This window comes from Mustela lutreola, chromosome 7 (assembly GCF_030435805.1).
Source record: "Mustela lutreola isolate mMusLut2 chromosome 7, mMusLut2.pri, whole genome shotgun sequence".
Taxonomy (NCBI): Eukaryota; Metazoa; Chordata; class Mammalia; order Carnivora; family Mustelidae; genus Mustela; species Mustela lutreola.
The window spans coordinates 87,208,023-87,227,738 of record NC_081296.1 but is presented as its reverse complement, the minus strand read 5'-3'; the positions used below and the strand labels follow the sequence as shown (position 1 = coordinate 87,227,738).

At 36.1% G+C, this 19,716-nt stretch overlaps 1 protein-coding gene across 2 annotated transcripts in view; it reads right to left on the bottom strand.

The window, feature by feature from the left end:
- Positions 1-19,716, bottom strand: part of SCFD1 (sec1 family domain containing 1) — a 105,460-nt gene that overhangs the window by 12,137 nt on the left and 73,607 nt on the right. For both annotated transcript variants that reach the window (XM_059181827.1, XM_059181829.1), the window contains exons 19-22: positions 13,878-13,953; positions 5,999-6,052; positions 2,565-2,617; positions 441-474 (exon numbers count right to left, since the gene is read on the bottom strand). In XM_059181827.1, coding sequence (XP_059037810.1) covers positions 441-474; positions 2,565-2,617; positions 5,999-6,052; positions 13,878-13,953 — 217 coding nt within the window. The remainder of the gene's footprint in view (positions 1-440; positions 475-2,564; positions 2,618-5,998; positions 6,053-13,877; positions 13,954-19,716) is intronic.

The window sequence follows — 19,716 nt, the reverse complement described above, 5'->3', positions numbered from 1 at the left end:
AGAGGAACCCTCTTACACTGCTGGTGGGAATACAAACTGGTGCAGCCACTGTGGAAAACAGTATGGTGTTTCCTTAAAAAGTTAAAAGAACTACCTTACAATCCAACAATCATACTACTTGGTATTTACCCAAAAGAGACAAAATACTAACTCAAAGGGATACATGCACACCAATGTTTATAGCAGCACTGTCTGCCATAGCCAACTATGGAAACTGCCCAAGTATCCATTGGCTGTATCATTTATTTTTAGCTTAAACTATTCTAAGTTGTTTTATAAATCAGGAAAAGATGGTTACTAATTTGGTTATACAGAACTGGATTTATAAAAATTACCATACAGTAATTTTAATAAAGCCATATTTAAGATGAAGCAATTCTTCAAGACTGCTTGGTAATCTTCCTTCTGTTTTAGAGACAGAATTTTTATACAGAACTTACCTCCTGGAATGGATTTTTGTTCCTTGGAACTGAGCTGCAACAAAGAAAAATGTTGGTGAAAATTTCACTGAAGGCTTTCACTATGGATAAAAGAAGTAGGGGAAACACACGTGCACACACAATTAGATATGGATTACAGTTCTTCCCCCTTCACTTTCTTTGAGACAGGGTCCTTTAGTTCTGTGTACCCAAATAGTGAATTGGGATGCAGAGGAATATGAAGTACATGTGTATCTAAAAGGGAGTACGGCAATCTGTTAACTTTAAAATAAAATCTAAGAGAAAACTGGAAGGGAGAAGGAAACACTGAGCAGCAGCTCTCAGAAGGAATAAGCTAAGTTGATAAAATATATTTTAGTGGTAAATTATATGAGATTTTACTATATTCAACATAATTTTACAGTTTGTCAGTATCTACATCTGTGGAAAAAACTATAAACGCATGTATGGGAAGTAACAGGAGGAGATGGGGGGATAAAGGAGAAATGTGCATTTTGTTGTAGCTTATTTCTTTGTATTTCTATATACCACTATATATTATTATATGTATTGGCCTCATCTTTATATACTTAAAATGTATTTTAAAAATACTTATTTGGTGTCCAAGAGATCTTTTAATAAAGATATTTTTCAATGCTTGTGTGAATCACATATATTTGTTTTGGTGCTAAAACAGGCTATACAAAGAGAACTTAGGTTTTCCTCACAAGCAATTTTTAAAAAATCTCAATGAAGAGAAGAGTGCTATTACACCGTCCTTAATTACTGAAAGGCCAATTTGACAGCTTTATCATCTTTTCATCATTTCTATGGCCTGTCTGAATGAATTCTCCAAAGAAAGGGCCAGAAGCCCACTCGACTTCAACACCTCATCAGTGATTAACCTCCTTCCAGAGTGCTTTAGGTTTCTCTAAGAGTACACATAGAATAAGGAGAGATTTAAATAGCACAGTATTATTAATAATCAAGGTTAATTGTGATGAAATAACTCAGAAGAAGGCAAAGAAGTTTCTAAGAAGCAAAATACGCCTACTTGTTAGCCATATGCAAATATAAGGATAAAACATAAGCCGGAGAATATCAAGACAGGAAAAGAGTTGTAAATTCACTATCTTAAAGTATACAAATCAGTAGGTTTTACTATATTTACAGAGTTGTACAACCGTCACCACTAACTTCAGAACATTTTTCACCACTCTCAAAAGAAGCCCCAAACTCCTCATCTGTCACCCCTCTTTCTCTCCCTTCCAGAATATATTCTTTGTCAAATTCTCCTTTGCCAGCTGCAGCTGCTCTTAGCAGCTTCTTTCTCAACTTTAGCAATATTTCTGTTAAGAAAATAACCTTTTAAGTTACAGTATAATCTAACAATCAACTATCTAGTACTAGATTTTCTGTTCTATTGATAAAGATAAAAGCTTAGGATAAAGCAGGGACAAAGTTCTAAAGATCCCAAACATAAAATGTAGGCAAGAAACCAGCTTCATCCAAGTCTAGGTGAGAAAAAAGATCATTCTTAGAAGGTTTTTTTCCCCTCCTATTTAGGCCTATTCTTTATGTCTTGTAGGCTATTTTTCATACTCCCATGAAGTAAATCCTGAAAAATGATATCCATAGTGAAGCAAACAAGAACATTACCACACCATGTTTGTTATAGAGAAATCATCTGTAGAATGTTTCACTGCCATAAAGAACTATTTACAATAATCTATGGGGGCTTAGCTCGTATGGGCCAGTTAAATAAAAATAACAACTGGTATCCAACATAAAGTTCCTGTCTTTGCTTTGGTTCAGTAAGAATGTTCATTTAAATACACATCCAAATTCCCCTCCCCCAAACAGTCTGTAATACTGCCATCTCGTCATAAAAAAACAAAAACAAAACAACAAGCCCAATGTATTTTTTTGGTGTGTGAGTATATACACTTGAAAAGAACCGAATGTCAAGTAAGATTAGCAGTGATTATCTATAGATAATAGGATTATATATTTTGTTTACTTACCAGTTTTCGACATAGTTTGAATTTTTTAATAAGCAATTACTGATTTGTAACAAAAATTATTTCCATTCTTAGCCAGGTGGGAAGACCTACAAACCAATTACACAAGTCAAGAGCTGCTTACCTGTCATTGCCCCGCAGCATTTTGGGATCAAAGTATCTATAGTCATCAGTTTCCTATTAAAAAAACAAAACAAAACAAAACAAAACTTCATTTCTCTGTAGAAAGTTCCTGTTTGGCTTTGAATATGTTATTAAATTAAGCTATTAATCTGGTAGGTTAAATAAATCTGTGTCACCACCACTACTACTAACAGAGCACTTACTACATGTTAAACATTATTCTAAATCCTTTAGATGAAATTACTCACTTAAATCCCCATAACATCTATGAGGTAGTTATTGTTACCTGTTTTTTTCAGATGGGCAAAGTGAGGTACAGAGAAGTTATCTAAATTTCCTAAGGTCATAACTAGTAAGTATGGGAAGTACAGGATTTGAACCCAAGTAGCCTAGTTTCAATGCCCAAGCTCTTAACCACAATACTATACTACACTAATATTGCTATACTGTCTTGAAAATATACCCATTTTATAAACCAATATAATTATTTTTTTGTTTCTGTTTTAGAATTTTATTATATGTCCATGATTTTACTGAATACACAGAATAACCTAATACAGGTTCATAATCTCTATTATTTGAAACATTTGGAGTTAGATGTATTCTGGCAACTTGAATTTAAAAAGTTTTTAGATGGTATCATGCATGAACGATACAGTGTGACATGCCCAGTTATGGGAGTGCAGGTATACATAATCCTTCAGTTTTCAGAACTTTGTAGATTTCTGACGTTGTGCATAAGGAGTTATGTAATCTCTCAACTGGAGACTAGCGTCTAAATAGTAAAGGATCTGCAAAGTACTGTTTTACTGCTAGCAGTGTAACCGCTCCCTAATCTCTGCCTCCCTCTCCTTCTGCAACACAGTCAGCCGAAGCAGACAGTGGCTTGCTGGAGCACAGATGGCTCGATGCAAACCTGACTGATGACAAACCATGCATTGGTTGCCACCACCTAGTGCTGTAACTCAGTGGTGGACAGTTCCTAACCAATCACAAAACTCTCAGTGCACTCAAGAGTAGCATCAGAACCCTTCAGCACATTGCTCCAGGAAACCATTACCAACCAGAGTTACAAGGCGAAACCCATCTGATATTTCTGTAATTCCCTTTTAACTTATCCAGTCGAGACAAATCAAAAGGGAACACCTACTAAGTGGTAAAAATGCATCTAGAATTAGGTTATAGCATTTTCAGGCCTTTGAGATAAGATGCACTGAAGATTACTAGCCAGATCTAACTTAGTCCGCTTTGCTAAACTCTTAAGTATTTTGCTAATCTCTCTTTAATGCCTCCAAATCAAGTTGTCTATCTGGGAACAGGAAAAGGATAAGAGAAAGTGCAGGTAACTGCCTCATCTAGCAGATGGATAAAGAAATGCTTTTAAAGCAGAAAAAATTTACTCTTTCTAGTTAAAAAATATCTGTCTGTAGTAATGTGTTTTCAGTTATACAGTTAGAGTTACCAGTTAACTAATAAAGGAACTTACATAATCTGGAGAAACATTAGAATAAGAACCATAATTTAGCCATCCATGTGCCTATGACAAGTATTGTGGAACACATGTGTATGCTGGAATGAGCAGTAAGCAGAAATATAGGAATAGTAGGTTTTTGGTTCTAATTCTGCTATTTAAAATAGTGTGACTTGGGAGAAGTCATTTAATATCTCTTGGTTTCCTCTCCCCCACTGTTTAAATAACTTCTAATGTTTCTTTAAACTCTAAAGCTCTGTGATTCCATGAAAAGCATGTTTCTTGGCCTCATCAATATAGCACAGTGCTAAAAAATGTGGCCTGCCCAGCTCTGCCATTTATTAACTTTGTGTCCTTGGGCAACTTAATTAACTTTATTGTGCAAAGTTTCCTCACCCATATAATGAAAATAACAATAAAACGGTATTTTTGGGGGGTACCTGGGTGGCTCAGTGGGTTAAGCCTTGGCCTTTGGCTCAGGTCATGATCTCAGGGTCCTGGGATCGAGTCCTGCATCCGGCTTTCTGCCTGGCAGGGAGCCTGCTTCCTCCTCTCTCTCTACCTCCCTCTTTGCCTACTTGTGATTTCTCTCCATCAAATAAATAAATTAAAAAACAACAACAAAAAACCCCAAAATAACAACAAAAAAATACCCAATATTTTTTGTAGAAGGTTCTAATAAAAACTAAATGTGAAAAATGTTTTGAATGGTTCTTGACACATAAAAAGTATGTAATAAAAATGAGCTTTCATCTTTATTACTATCATTATTCATTATGTCAACTTCAAAATTAGGGACAATAACAAAATATCCTAAATTTCCTTAACCCCGTGTGTATTTGGCATCTAAAATTCTGCATTTATTTATATTTTTAATCTTATTAGTGTTTGGGACAGTATCTCCCACAAATTCAAAGTTTATTATGAAGCAGTATTCTCTAAGATAATTAGTTATAAATGTATACTTCTCTTAAGCTTTCAGGCTTTTCAAGAACTATGTCTTTGTACATTCCACGATGTTTCAAGGAAATCTATTGTTACACTACACTGTATACTATTTTCTGTGTATAAATTTCTAGACTGAAGAATCCAACCCTTTTTAGCTTATCATTCTAGAACATCCTCTCATTCCTTTCATAATCGTAATTGTCCCCCTTGGGGATGTTTTACTACACTCTTTGTTTTCACATGGGCAGATTTTTAAATAGGTTTATTTGTTAATTTAATGTTATTATCATGTTTCAACAATTACAAAAAGTGACATATTTATCTCAAGATTCTGTTCCATCTTTCTTAGCATGGGATCTTAAGCCTTGCTGCCAAAATCCCCAGAGACCCAGATCCACCCAAACTAGGGTTCTGATGCTGCCTTTCTTGACTCTAGACTTGTGATAACCACTTGCTAGTCGCCATAATAACAGGATGACCTGTTGTATGAAACGGACTGTGACGACCTTCACATTCCTTTCTTGAATTGTGAATGGATAGCTTGGAAAGCCAGTAGATGCTAACAATATTTACCCATTTCTCTATTCATCCAACAATTTCTCCCTCTCAATTTACTTTTCAGGCCAAGACTTCTGTGCCATCTGAACACATACACTGTGTACTCCTCTCCTAATTTTCATAAAGTTAAGTTGGTCTGGTATTCCTTATACCACACCAGCTGATGCCCACTAGTTCTTTGTCATTTACTGAAGCTTGCTCCTTAGGATGTTTTACTATATAGAGAATACAATCTGCAATTAATTTCAATGAGAGCTGGCCAGAACAGTTAGAGCAGCTGAGAAAACCAATTCTCATTATCTGTGATAATGGCTAACAAGGCTCTTTGAGAACATGGACTCTTTCCTTTATGTAGTCTGCTGTGATTAAGCCCACAATGAGCTCAGATTTTACTGCTTTTCATGTACCGAGTTTGATATGTTCATGAACTTATAAGTACACCGTTAGATGCTACTCACAGGATTTGACTTCATCTCCATGAGATTGTCTAAAATACGAGTAACAGGTAGATTCTGTGGAAGAGATAAGTATTTTGTTAAATATCAGAAGAAAAACCGAAGGTTTTCTCTATTAAAAAAAAAAAACAGGTGAATCATTCCAGTTAAGTATGCTTACTTTTCCATTAAACACATTCTAAAATTAAGTATTCTGTGAATGGTGACATAGATGTAAATACCCCTGGCACTACTCAAGTTTCCAGAAAAAAAAATATAATTCTAAATCAAAAGGTCCTTTTGATGTGAAAGTGTAACCAGGTTTTAATACAAATACATGTTTGGGAGTTTTACTCTGTTGGAATGTTTGCTTTTTAATATGACCAATTGCAAACTTTTGATCAAATAAGAATCCCATTTTTTCCCCTATTTCCTTTGTGCAAGTAGTAAGAGCTTCTTTAGAAACAGAGTAACTTAGAGTCTGAAAATGTATGAGATTAAAAAACCTCAAGAGTCTTTCATTTCTGATGTATATTCTTCTGAGCCAAAAGGATACTTGTGCTCTTTGAAAAATGGGGAAATGGATACATAAATTTTATTGACCATTTTTGTTTTGCCTGGGATAAATTCCAAATTTCCAATGACATACTGCACTGTCTTCTTACAGAAGAAATTCCACTCTGAATGTGAAATGTGTAACACTGGTGTTGGCAGAAGACTGCCTCTTGACATGCTTATATGCCTTGGGATAAGAAACAGTATTGCAACATTTCAATCTACTTTTGCCTTATTTTGAACATAAGACATGAAGTACAGAAACTTTACTAACTATTAAGCTTATTCAAAATGCATTCCTACTGGGATGGTATTCTGCCTACTCTGAACTGATATTTCCTTTGTAAACTGTGCAGGATGTTCTATAAAGAATATTTTGTACCTCAGAGACTTCCTACAACAAAGACAACATTAAATCTGATTATTTAAACAAATGTAGATAAAACATTAGTATTTTACAAGAGTTTTGCTCTCTTTAGGTTATAAAACATATTATTTTTACTAAAATGGACTACCACTAGAGAAAATGCTGCTTTGGCCAGATAGAAAATATGAATTTTTTTTTTTTATTTCTCTAAGTTAGCAAATAAAACCTTTTAATATAATCTTAGCCAAGTAAAATTAAAGCTATTTCATTATTTCCTGAAATCTGTGTTGGCCAGAAACTTTTTAATATAAACAAAAGCACCCAAGGTTCAATCTAACTGAATGTACTTCCTGAAATCTATTATTTGGAATTGAACAAAATAGCACAGCTCAAAATTTTACCCTGTAAGTTTGGTTTCAAATAAAACTGAGTTTGTACATCTAGGAATAAGTCTAAACCATGACTTTCTCTGAAGAATGACAGGGGGCAGATTTACATCTATAAAAATGTTTTATCCCAAAGAAATAACTACAGTTATATATTTGTTCCAAGTAACATTAACAAACGATGAAGTACTTTGCAAAATAAAAGGAGGGAATAATTTTTGAAGACATCTGGAGAAAGAATACATTAAAATTATAAGATTTTACTAAAATCAATTTTATACCAATTTCTCCATTTACTACAGCTCTCCATTGAGCTCCCTGAATTGCACTACTAGATCCGTGCCATGGAGAAAAATTCAGAAAAGATGTTATATAATGATAAAGCTGTAAGAGTCATATTATTTTTATATTTGTGACAATAATTAGAAATTTGAATATATCAACGTGTTACGATAAATCCTCATGGAGTATAATAATGAGATTTTTCTAAAAGGTACAACTAAATTTTGCTTTGTATTTTATAGCAATACAAAATAGGTATCTGCAATTCCTAAAGACAAGCCTGCTAGTGAACAGGTCATTAAATAATGCAAGAAAAACTTCTTTCTAGCAGAATAATCCCAAACTTCATGAGCCCAGGGACAGTTCTTTATGTTTCTGTCTGGTCTTTATAACCACATAACACCCAAAGAATCAGCTACCACTGCTGCACCATAGGATATTCGCATAACCAGAGATTTAAGGAAAACTTCAAGGGTAGAGAATGATAAAGGTCCATAATGTTGTTAAAGGCATAAGAGTACTTCAGAAAACAACTTCTGAGATCCTTGTCACCAACTAATGCACTACCTAGCTTTTGTTCTTTACTTAAATGAAGACGTGAACTGAGTTAATCATTAAATTAATATTTTTGAGAGAGAGTTAGCAAGAATGGGGGTGGGGGGTGGGCAGGGAGTGGCAGAGGAAGAGGGAAAGAGAAGAGAAAATCCTAAGCAGGCTCCACGCCCAGCATGGAGCCTGAGCTTGATGCCCAGCATGGAGCCTGAGCTTGACGTGGCACTCGACCTCACAACCCTGAGATCATGACCTAAGCCAAATGAAGAGTCTGACACTTAACCCACTAAGCCACCCAGTTAATCATTTAAAAGTTTTTTGTTTCTTTTTTTTTTTTTTTCTTGAGAGAGATGGGGATGGGGCAGGGAAGGGCAAAAGAGAGAGAGAATCTTAAGAAGGCTCCATGCCCAGCCTGATGCAGGGCTCCATCTCACAATCCTGAGATCATGACCTAAGCTAAAATTGAGGGCTGGACACAACTGACTGAGCCATTCAGGTGTCCCCCCAAATCAATTTTATATTAGTAATTTATATACAAGACTAATCAACTTTTGAAAAAAACTAAACTGTGGCAGCTAAACACTAACAGAACAAAACTATAAAATTTTCTTTGTTCAACAAATGTTACCTTACTCATCTTTGGAAACAAAAAATTTCTGTAGCTCAATAATTGAGGTATAAATGAAATTTATTCAAATAAAAACCACTCCATTAACTGTTTAAGAAAAATTTCCAAGCATAGTTTTCAATGTTTTTAGAAACTGTTTTAGAAAAGAATGTAAAATATTATCATATAGGTCAGCAAATAAATCTTCAGTAGTCAAAAGCCTTATTATAGGGGTGCGTGGGTGGCTCAGTGTGTTAAAGCCTCTGCCTTCAGCTCAGGTCATGATCTCAGGGTCCTGGGATTGAGCCCCGTATTGGGCTCTCTGCTCAGTGGGGAGCCTGCTTCGCCCCCCTCTCTACCGCCTCTCTGCCTACTTGGGATCTGTCTGTTAAATGAAAAAAAAAAAAAAAAAAAAAGCCTTATTATAGACACAGATTTGAAAGACAACTCTCATACACATGAATATCCTAAATTAAAGATCAGTATTTATAAAATCTTCAAATTTCAGATACAAGAACTGGAAATTTTACTTGGAGAAAAAAAAAATCTATTTCTAAAAAACCCTTATAAGTTTTATGACCATAGTCACGTTGTATGATTTTAGTCACTGGAGAAGTTAAAACAAAAACAATGTTAGTTTTATCAGTGTCATTGCTTAAAAGCAAAACTGAAATGAAATGCAGAGAAATGAAAAGATCTAAGAAAAGCAATATGGCTTTATACCCAAAACAGTTAAAAAAAATTTTTTTCCCTTTAGTTCTCCTAGAATTAGCTACTTGTTGCCCTATATTGCCATCTGGTTTATGGTGACTATTTCTAACTCTCCCCTTGCAGCCCTGGCCTTGGGATGATACTCTGATGCTGAAGTCAGCACTGAGGCTGGGACAACAGTAGCTGCTTCTGATAATCAAAGCCCTAGACAATGAATACTAGTAATGTGGACTTCCCTGAAGAAAATGCTTACCTTGAAGACTGTATTAGTTAAGTAAAGAATAAGATGAAATGTGGGGACACCAGAAAAACAATGGGAATGAGCAGTTATCAATGATGTAAGGGACAGAAAGCTGTCAGTGAAGTAAGGACAGGAAAAGGGAGGGGGAATAAGATAGATCATCTACTTCCAAAATTTTGAAATTATAAATCAGGGATCTATGAGTGAATCCAATATCCACAACAGTATCTTACAAATGAGGAAATGATAAAATATATTGTGTGTGTGTGTGTGTATAATGATATAGTATATATATATTACATATACAAATGATAAAATATATAGTCCTTTCATTTTGCATTTTTATATGAATAAATAATTTTTATGTGAATAAAAGCTATAAATGAAATAAAAAGATCTATTGTCTAGTTTTCTATGATGCTTCTAAGAACTTTGTATACTTTGTTTATTGGGCAAAGGAAGTTTTATGCATCACAAGTATCAGTTACCACATAAAACCACCTGAATAATACCACAGATTTGGAATTTATTTGTGTAATCGTACAAGAATGTGATGAATAATATAGCAAGAAGTTGCATAATTTAGAAGTCTTATTTAATTTTTGCTTATTTGTTAAAATAATCCCTTTTAAAAATGAATAAACAAATAAATTGCAAGCACTGGCAATCAGTAGGTTAAAAAAGAGTCAAAAGAGTATTACTAGGGGCACCTGGGGGCTCAGTAGGTTAAGCATCTGCTTTCCACTCAGGTTGTAACGCCAGGGGTTCTGGGATAGAGTCCTGCATCGGGCTCCCTGCTCCTTGCCTCTCCCTCTGCCCTTCCCCCAACTCATGCTCTCTCTGTTTCTCTCTCAAATAAATAAAAGCTTTAAAAAATTATTAAACTGACAAAGCCTGCACACATATACACACACAAGGTTGGGAAGGATGTAGAGAAACCAGAGCTACAAGTCACTGCCAGTCAGTAAGTGTATCCTTTCTGGAGGGGAATTTGGTAATATTTATTAAGAACAATGAGAAATGCTCAACCCTTTGATTCCTTAATTCAGCTAGAGGAATTTATCATATGGAAGTAATCAGAGATGAATACTCACCCAGAAAAAAACTAACACTTAAAAATTAGGCATATAACCTTCAGTATACTTATTTTTTCTTTTTTGAAACAAAAGATCATATTAAACTTTTGTTTTTTAATATGGCATTTCTTTTTACTTCATAGTATAAAATGAACTACGCTCTGACCCCCACCCCCAAAATCAATAAATATTTCTCTAATTTGAGCCTGAAGTGTATGTCTTATTAACACACACTTTAAAAAAAGTGACATGGCTCTTCTAGTTGTGGCAGCAGAATATCCTACAGATGGTGATAACTACCAATCATGCCAAATTTTACTATTTCGAAGTACTTTGTTAAGAAAAGCAAAGGAATTTGAAGTTACAGATGCCAGTTTGTTTTTATACTAAATGAACTTTAAACAAACCAACTTCTGTGTTAACACAATAAAAAATACTTAAGTTGATCAGTTCAGACACTTCTTGCAAACATTAGTGGACATGCAACATGTGACTCATAGGGTAATAAGTTAAAAAATTGATCATTTCAAAGGTTAAGTTTGTAATTTTCCATGCTAATTCTATACTATTGTGATTTCCTTATATGCATGACCCGTTAAGAAAAATATGTAAATCTCCTGACACATTAATTTAACTGCATGTGGTTATACAACAGTCACTCTATCTAGGGAAAGGCTGACAGTGTCTTAGGGGTTGGTGGTTCCCCTTCTGTATCACATAACAAAATCATCTTGTCCATAGTTAATGATAAATTGAGTGGTGTCACAGAGATTATCTCCTTGACCAAACTCTACTCAGGGTCCCCTGAGATCTCTTTCAATGGGGCCCTGATTTCTGAACTGTGTCCATCTTTGCATAGTCCAATTTAAAAAGAATTCTGTTAAGTTGGTTTAGTAAGAATCTCTCATCTTCAATACCTGGTCACCCTAATATCTGATCAGGTTCCTCATCCTCTACCATCTCCCAGGTGATGTCTGAACATTTGGCTTGCCTTTAGCAAAAATCCTGTTAGATTGGTTTAGCCAGAATCCTCTTTCATCCCTGATGTTTCCTTGTACTTTTATATTCACTGATCCCTAAACTGTTCCTTGGCTATTAATTCCCACTTCTCCTTGATGGATTTGGAGTTGAACCCAATCTTCCTCCCAAGCTGCAAAACCCTACTGAGATGGTCCCAATACCTTTTGCAGGTATAGCAATGTCTCGAATGTCTTACTGTTCTTTAACAAGAGTCATGAGTAATTTTCTCTTTAAAGGTGTTAGGTTAAACTTTAAAATACAATATGTTGGTCTCTAATGTGCCCAACTTCCTATTTTGTGCCTTTTGACCTTCTACAAAGAGAGTGAAGAACCTGATTCAGGGAAGTACTATAAACCAGCAAAAGAGTGGAGTAAGTACTTACTAGTAGCTCCTTACCCAGAGAGAGCTAGACTGGGAGGGACTGACCTGAATTCCTAAGAGGGATAGCAAAGTTCAAAAATATTCCCAAGTAATTAGGAAATAATGCAAACTATCTGGAATGTATCCTAAGTAAAGTTTGGAAAGCCATCAGCCTTTTAATTAAATAAAACAAATTAGAATGTTTTCACTGTTCTTCACTAATACTATATGGCTTTTATAATAAAATGTTGCCGAAATAAAAAACTGAATACCTACTGTATGCAAAGTGCTATTGAAAATTCAGGGATGAGGGACGCCTGGGTGGCTTAGTGGGTTGAGCCGCTGCCTTCGGCTCAGGTCATGATCTCAGGGTCCTGGGATTGAGTCCCGCATCAGGCTTTCAGCTCGGTGGGGAGCCTGCTTCCCTCTCCCTCTCTCTCTGCCTACCTCTCTGCCTACTTGTGATCTCTGTCTGTCAAATAAATGAATACAAATCTTAAAAAAAAATTCTTAAAAAAAAAAATTCAAAGATGGGGAAAGAACTGCTTTCCTTCAAGGTCAAGAAGTAGTAAAACACACATCAATTTTATCTCAATAAAACTGTGGGGGGAGGGAGTAAAAATAATGTCAATACAAAATACTACATGTAAATACTGTAATAAAGATAAAAAGTATGGAGGAAGTTCAGAGAAAGAAAAGATCTATTTTTTTCTGAAAACAAGTAAATACTTAATATTCACATCTGAATAACTGCTAGTTAACTTTTTAAAATATGTATTTAAAATCCTTCTCATTATAAATTGAAATATTTACATATACAATATTATGTCTCAGATTTTCCTTAAACTATCTCAGTAAAATAAAAATATATATATTAGGGAATACAAAACAAGAATGACAGGATGTTGAATACTGAAGCCTGGTGAAGGGTTCAGGAAAGATTGCTATACAATGCATATTTGAAAACTTCCATAATAAGAAGTAAAAAACAAATCCTGTTTGAAAAGAAACCAAATTAACCGTGACTCTGAAGCAGAATATTTATATACTGGAATAAGAAAAAATCAAAAGATCATTAAAAAGTGTCTTCTGTATAAAACTAAAACTATTATTACAAAATGAAGTATAAAATCAAGCTACAGTTTCATTACCTCAAAACATAAATTCTACTTAAAATATTTTATTCTAATTTACACACTTTTAGACTATTAATTCATTCCTTTATTCTCTTAATATATGATAAACCCTAAATCATAAGCATTAGATAGCAGTTCATTATTCCAAATAGGATATGCTCATTTCTCAGTTAATGTACTTTCACAAACCAGTTAAAGGAAAAGCAAAGTGTCAATAAAGTCCAAACGAACAAATTAAAAAAACCCTCTAATCTATATATGTAAAAAGACTATGCCAGAACCAAAGATCCTTTGATTTTACTTTATTCCAAATATTTATAACTTGAATAGATCTAGAAAGTTGTTCTAGCTGAACAATCAATCTGTCAACATCTATGTTACCAGAATGGGGGGCACCTGGGTGGCTCAGTCAGTTATGCATCTGCTTTTGGCACAGGTCCTGATCTCCAGGTCCTGGGATAGAGGCTGTATCTGGTTTCCTGCTTAGCAGGAAGTTTGCTTCTCCCTCTCTCTCTCCCCTTTCCCACTGCTCGTTCTCTCCCTCTCAAATAAATAAATAAAATATTTTTAAAAAAAGTTACCAGAATGTTTTCTAGTAAGTGTACTCACTTGCTGTTTCAATACCAGGTTCTTCACTCCTTCCATAACAAACTGTGATCCTGTATTCATGACTCGTGATAAGAGACTAGGGGCAAAAGAAAAAGATCACACTAAGTATAAGTTATCTTTCTAATTTGTTACAGATAAAATATTTGCCTGATTATACACGACCTGCTGATGCTCACTTACCTACCACTTTTATTCTCAGTAAACAGAAGTGACCTTAACATTTTTGCTTCTATAGGTATCACTGCTGTAATTTTATCTAACAATAAAAGTGATAAAATACTCTGACTAGGGCTCCTACATGGCTCAGTCATTCAGTGTCTGCCTTCAGCTCAGGTCATGATCCCAGGGTCCTGGGATCAAGGCCTGCATTGGGCTCCCTGCTTAGCGGGAAGCCTGCTTCTTTCTCTCCCACTCCCCTTGCTTGTATTCCTTCTCTCACTGTCTCTCTCTCTCTCTCTGTCAAATAAATAAATAGAATCTTAAAAAAAAAAATACTCTGGGGGCGCCTGGGTGGCTCAGTGGGTTAAAGCCTCTGCTTTCAGCTCAGGTCATGATCTCAGGGTCCTGGGATCGAGCCCCGCATCGGGCTCTCTGCTCGCAGGAGCCTGCTTCCCGCCCCCCCCCCCTCCCTGCCTGCCTCTCTGCCCACTTCTGGTCTCTATCTGTCAAATAAATAAATAAAATATTAAAAAAAAAATACTCTGACTAGTCAGTAATGATTCATAAAATCTAAAAAGCTGTCTTCGAATTAAACATTTTAATTGCTTAGTCTTAGCTGTTTAGGCATACCTTGTTTTATCATGCTTCAGTATAATGCACTTTGCATATAATGATTTTTTTTTTAAAACAAACTGAAGGTTTGTGGAAACCTTGCATGAAAGAAGTCTATTGGCACCATTTTTCCATCAGCAGTTGCTCACTTCATGGCCCTGTGTCACATTTTGGTTACTCTCACAATATGTCAAACTTTTTCATTATTACTATATTGGCTATGGTGATCTGTGATCAGTAGTCTTTGATGTTACTACTCTAATTGATTAGGGGTGCCACAATCCTCACCCATGTAAGAAAGCAAACTTAACTGACAAATGCTGGGTATGTTCTGAATGTTCTATCAACTGTCTATTCCCTTATCTCTCTTCCTCTCCTTGGGCCTTCCTGTTCCCTGACACACAATATTAAAATTGGGTCATTAATAGCCCTATAATGGCCTCTAAGTGTTCAGGTGAAAGGAAGAATCACATGTCTCTCACTTTAATTTTTGATGTCTGATCTTATTCATTTGTTACTCTTAGACAATCTCTTTTTTCACTGGACTCAGACTTAGAGGTAGAAGCTCTTAGAGAGGACAGCCTCTGCCTCTTGGCAATCTGGTCCTGGTTTTTCCTTGGCCTCCTTCATTCTCTTGGCCAAAACTTTAGCATATTCTGCAGCTTCTTCCTTACTTTTCTTAGTTTGCTGTTTCTGCAGAGCAATATATGTTTGTGTTAGAGGACATGTGGAGAACAAGATGTTGAATCTTGGATGCTTTGGTTTCTGGTTTCTTACCTTCTTTGTTTAGGGCATTTCTTACAACATAGGTGGACATCACCTTTACAGGGACTAAAAAGTTTGCAGGTTCTGCTAGCTCGTTTGGGCCCCAAGCAATGAGTGCCAGTAGTATTAGTGAGTCCAGGAACATCACTAGGAACATCCCTTCCCCCACTTTTCTCACAATGACCAAGTTGAGAACACTGAGATTTGCATCCACCAAGCAACCTCAGACAGATTTGTGCTTTCTTTCTTCAGTCCTCCTTGGTCTTTCTCCAGTCTTCAGGAATGTTCCCTATTCAGCAGCAGGCAGACATGGCCGTAAGTCATGGCCCTTTACTGGGAAGCCTTGTGCGTCCTGCCACAACTGATGCAGACCACATAAACCTCCTTCACCCAGAGCACTGTGGCCATCCATTACTCATAAAAGAGGTGAAGTTTATGTTTATCACTCACTTCAGTGAGTTTCTCACAGCCAGTAGCTGGGAAAGAGATATTCAGCTTCATCCTAAAGGAGGCTACCACCTCTGGGCACCATGAAAAAGAGCACATGTCTCTCACTTTTAATCAAAAGACAGAAATAATTTGGTGAGGAAGAAGGCATCCTGAAAGCTGAGACAGGCTGAAAGTTATGCCTCTTATGCCAGTTAGCAAAGTTGTGAATGCAAAGGAAAAGTTCTAAAAGGAAATTAAAAATGCTATTCCAGTGAACACACAATAAGAAATCAAAACAGACTTATTACTGATATGGAAAATGTTGTGTAGTCTGGATAGAAGATCAAACCAGCCATAAAATTCCCTTCAGCCAAAGTCTAATCCAGAGCAAGGCCTTAATTCCCTTCAATTCTATGAAGGCTAAGAGAGGTGAGGAAGCTGCAGAAGAAAAAGATGAAGCTATCAGAAGTTGGTTCTTAAGGTTCAAGGAAGGAAGTCATCTCTATAAGGTTAAGTGCAAGGTGAAGCAGCAAGTGTTGAAGTTGAAACTGTAGCAAGTTATCCAGATTTAGCTAAGGTAATGAATGAAGGGGGTTACACTAAACAAGAGTTTTTTAATACAGATAAAATAGGACTTCTACTAGAAGAAGATGCCATCTAAGACTCTCACATCTAGCAGAATTCAAGGCTTGGCTTCAAAACTTCAAGGACAGTCTGACTCTCTTATTAAGGGCTAATGCGGCTTAAATCTACTCTCTGTTCTAGAAATGGAACAAAAACCTGGATGACAGCACATCTGTTTACATGATTTACTGAGTATTTAAGCCCAGTGTTGAAACTCACTGCTCAGAAAAACAGAAAAAAAGATTCCTTCCCAAATAGTACTGCTCACTGACAATATACCTGGCCACCTAAGAAGTGTGATGGAGATGCACAGTGAGATTAATGTTTTTTTTTTCAAGCCTGCTAACGAACTACCCATCTGTAGCCCATGGATCGAGGAGTGATTCTGGTTTTCAAGTTTTCTTATTTAAGAAACATGTTTTGAGCGTGCCTGGGTGACTCAGTTGTTAAGCATCTGTTTTCAGCTCCAGTCATGATCCCAGGGTCCTGCAGTCAAGCCCCACATCAGGCTCCCTGCTGGACAGGAAGCCTGCTTCTCCCTTTCCCGCTTCCCCTGCTTGTGTTCCCTCTCTCATTGTCTGTCTGTCAAATAAATAAAACCTTAAATTAAAAAAAAAATTATAAGATAGCTGCCACATATAGTGATTCCTCTGATGGATATGAGCAAACTAAACTGAAACTGTTCAAGGTTTTACCATTCTAGATGCCACTAAGAACATTCATGATTCATGGGATGAGGTCAAAATATCAACATGAATGAAAGTATGAAATAAGGTGATTCCAACATGCCAGATGACTTAGAGGGATTCGGGACTTCAGTGGAGGACTGCAGATGTGGTAGAAATAGAGAGCTAGAATTGGAAGTGAAGCCTCAAGGCTGTGACGAGTTGCTGAGTAATGTAATGTTAAGCGTCAGTTGTTGCCTTGAGATCTGCATAAGGATCAAGATAGAGCAAGGAACAGTAGTTTCTTGAGATCTGAATCTACTCCTGATGAAGAGCTATGAAAGATGCTGAAGATGGATGAAAAGACAAATGGCTCAGGAACATCTGTTGTTGGGGGGGTGGCTGGGTAGGGTGGGCTGGGGGGGGGTTGGCCCAATTTCTATGCACCAGGTAAAGTATTGGCTAGGGTTATGTGCAAGGACTGTGAAGGAAGAGTCCATCAATGCAACAAAAACTGTATTTGTTATTCGTTACGGTCTAGAGGCCCAGTCTAATAAGAATACTGGAACATCCACCATCAAAAAGATTATGACTCGATGAAAACTCAGAGGATGGTTAACGTATTTTAGCAATAAGTTATTTTTAAATTAAGTATGTACATTTTTTGACAATACGCTGCTACACCTTAACTGACTACAGTATTGTGCAAACATAAATAACCTGCATGCATGGGAAACCCAAAAAATTAATTTTGAGTTGCTTTACTGTGATATTCACTTTATTGCAGTGGTCTGGAAATTAACGCACAGTATCTCTGAGGTATGCCTATCGTTTTTAGGCAAATTATAATTTGAAGAGAATTCCCTGCTTTCTTGATTGACTTAATACCAAAATAATAAAATTAAAGATAGTAAATAAGATAACTTGTTTTAGGAATTAAAACACACTAACAAGTTGAAAATATATATGAGTGTAAGTATTATGAGTAGGTCAAAAGTTACTATTTTCTCTGTATCACAGAAGCTAGATCCAGTCCTGTTTATATGATCTCCCCACAATACATAACATCTATGATATAAAAATGTGAAGCACAACATAACTCAATTCTGAAGCAATGTTTATTGTCTGAATTTTTAACAACAAAAAATAACACCAAACAATGACGTGCCACGTTGGGTTTACATTTGTGGCTTAATCTCTCACTCTGAATCAAAGGATGCTTTGTGGGATGGAATGGTATTCCTGTATTATGATTATCAGAAGGCTAGGGATATCCTTCAAATCAAGATTTTTCTATAACACATTTTATTAAAATTCTCAAGTATGAAATCCATAAGAAACCTAATGGGCTCTTAATATTTAGTTAAAATTTTATGAAACTGGAAAGTCTATTAAAAAGAAGAGAGTAATTTTCCAAATAAATTTCCTTTTCCTTTACCCTTTCTGAAATGAAGACCTGGATAAGATGGAAAATCCTTCTTTAACAGAAACAAGAGAAAGTAATCTTTGTTTGAATAAGAGTTCAGAGATAGTTCCGTGGTACCAGGAAACTTAAGTGCTAACCTACACAGCACTGCACGAAGGTGAGACTAGCTGGATTAATTTTGTCAAAGCACGTACAAGGTCCTGCCTTAGGCTGAGTGTTTTTGCTTTTTGCAAATTGTTTCATTAAAACCTGAAGCTCAGGGTGGGGCTAGAATAAGACTGTTTTTGCCTGGGCTATACACTTTTCTTCTAAATTCTAAAAATTAAGGAATTTGAAATAAATATGGTATATAAAAAAAAGAGCAGTGGGAATTACCTTGTTCAGCTACTTTGAAAATCATGCATACTATAGGATGTTCTGGAATCAGAAGTCAGACCCACCTCTGGGGACTTCCTCTTTTCATTTAACAGTATGCCTAGATCTATCCCGAAGCTAAGTCTAGAATGCCAAGCTCCAAATCTATATTACTTATCAACGCTGATGTAAGAATAGCTTTAACCTTCATATAACTTCTGAAAATGGAAAATGTAATTTTAAAAAAAAGATTTTATTTATTTATTTGACAGAGATCACAAATAGGCAGAGAGGCAGGCAGAGAGATAGGGGGAAGCAGGCTCTCTGCTCAGCAGGGTGCCTAATTCGGGGCTCGATCCCAGGACCCTGGGATCATGACCTGAGCCGAAGGCAGAGGCTTAACCCACTGAGCCACCCAGGTGCCCCTGAAAAATGTAATGTTTTAAGAAGGCAGCAGGAGAAGCCAATATCTCATACCATGTAAAATATATTAACTTACATTTAAAAATGAGAATTTAAACATAAGGAAGGCAAAAGCATGTTGACATTCATCGCACAAAGAAAACATTCTGAATTCAAAGTGTCTGTGTGTTTCTGGGCACCTGTGTGGCTCAGTTGGTTAAGTATCTGACTCTTTGTTTCAGCTTAGGCTCCCTGCTCATCAGAGAGTCTGCTTGAAGATTCCCTCCCACTGCCCTTCCCCCATCGCTCACTCCCTCTTTCTCTCTGAAGTAAATAAATCATTAAAAAAAAAAAAAAAAAGAAAATTAAAAAAACCCCTAACCTCCCCCCAACCAAAAACAAA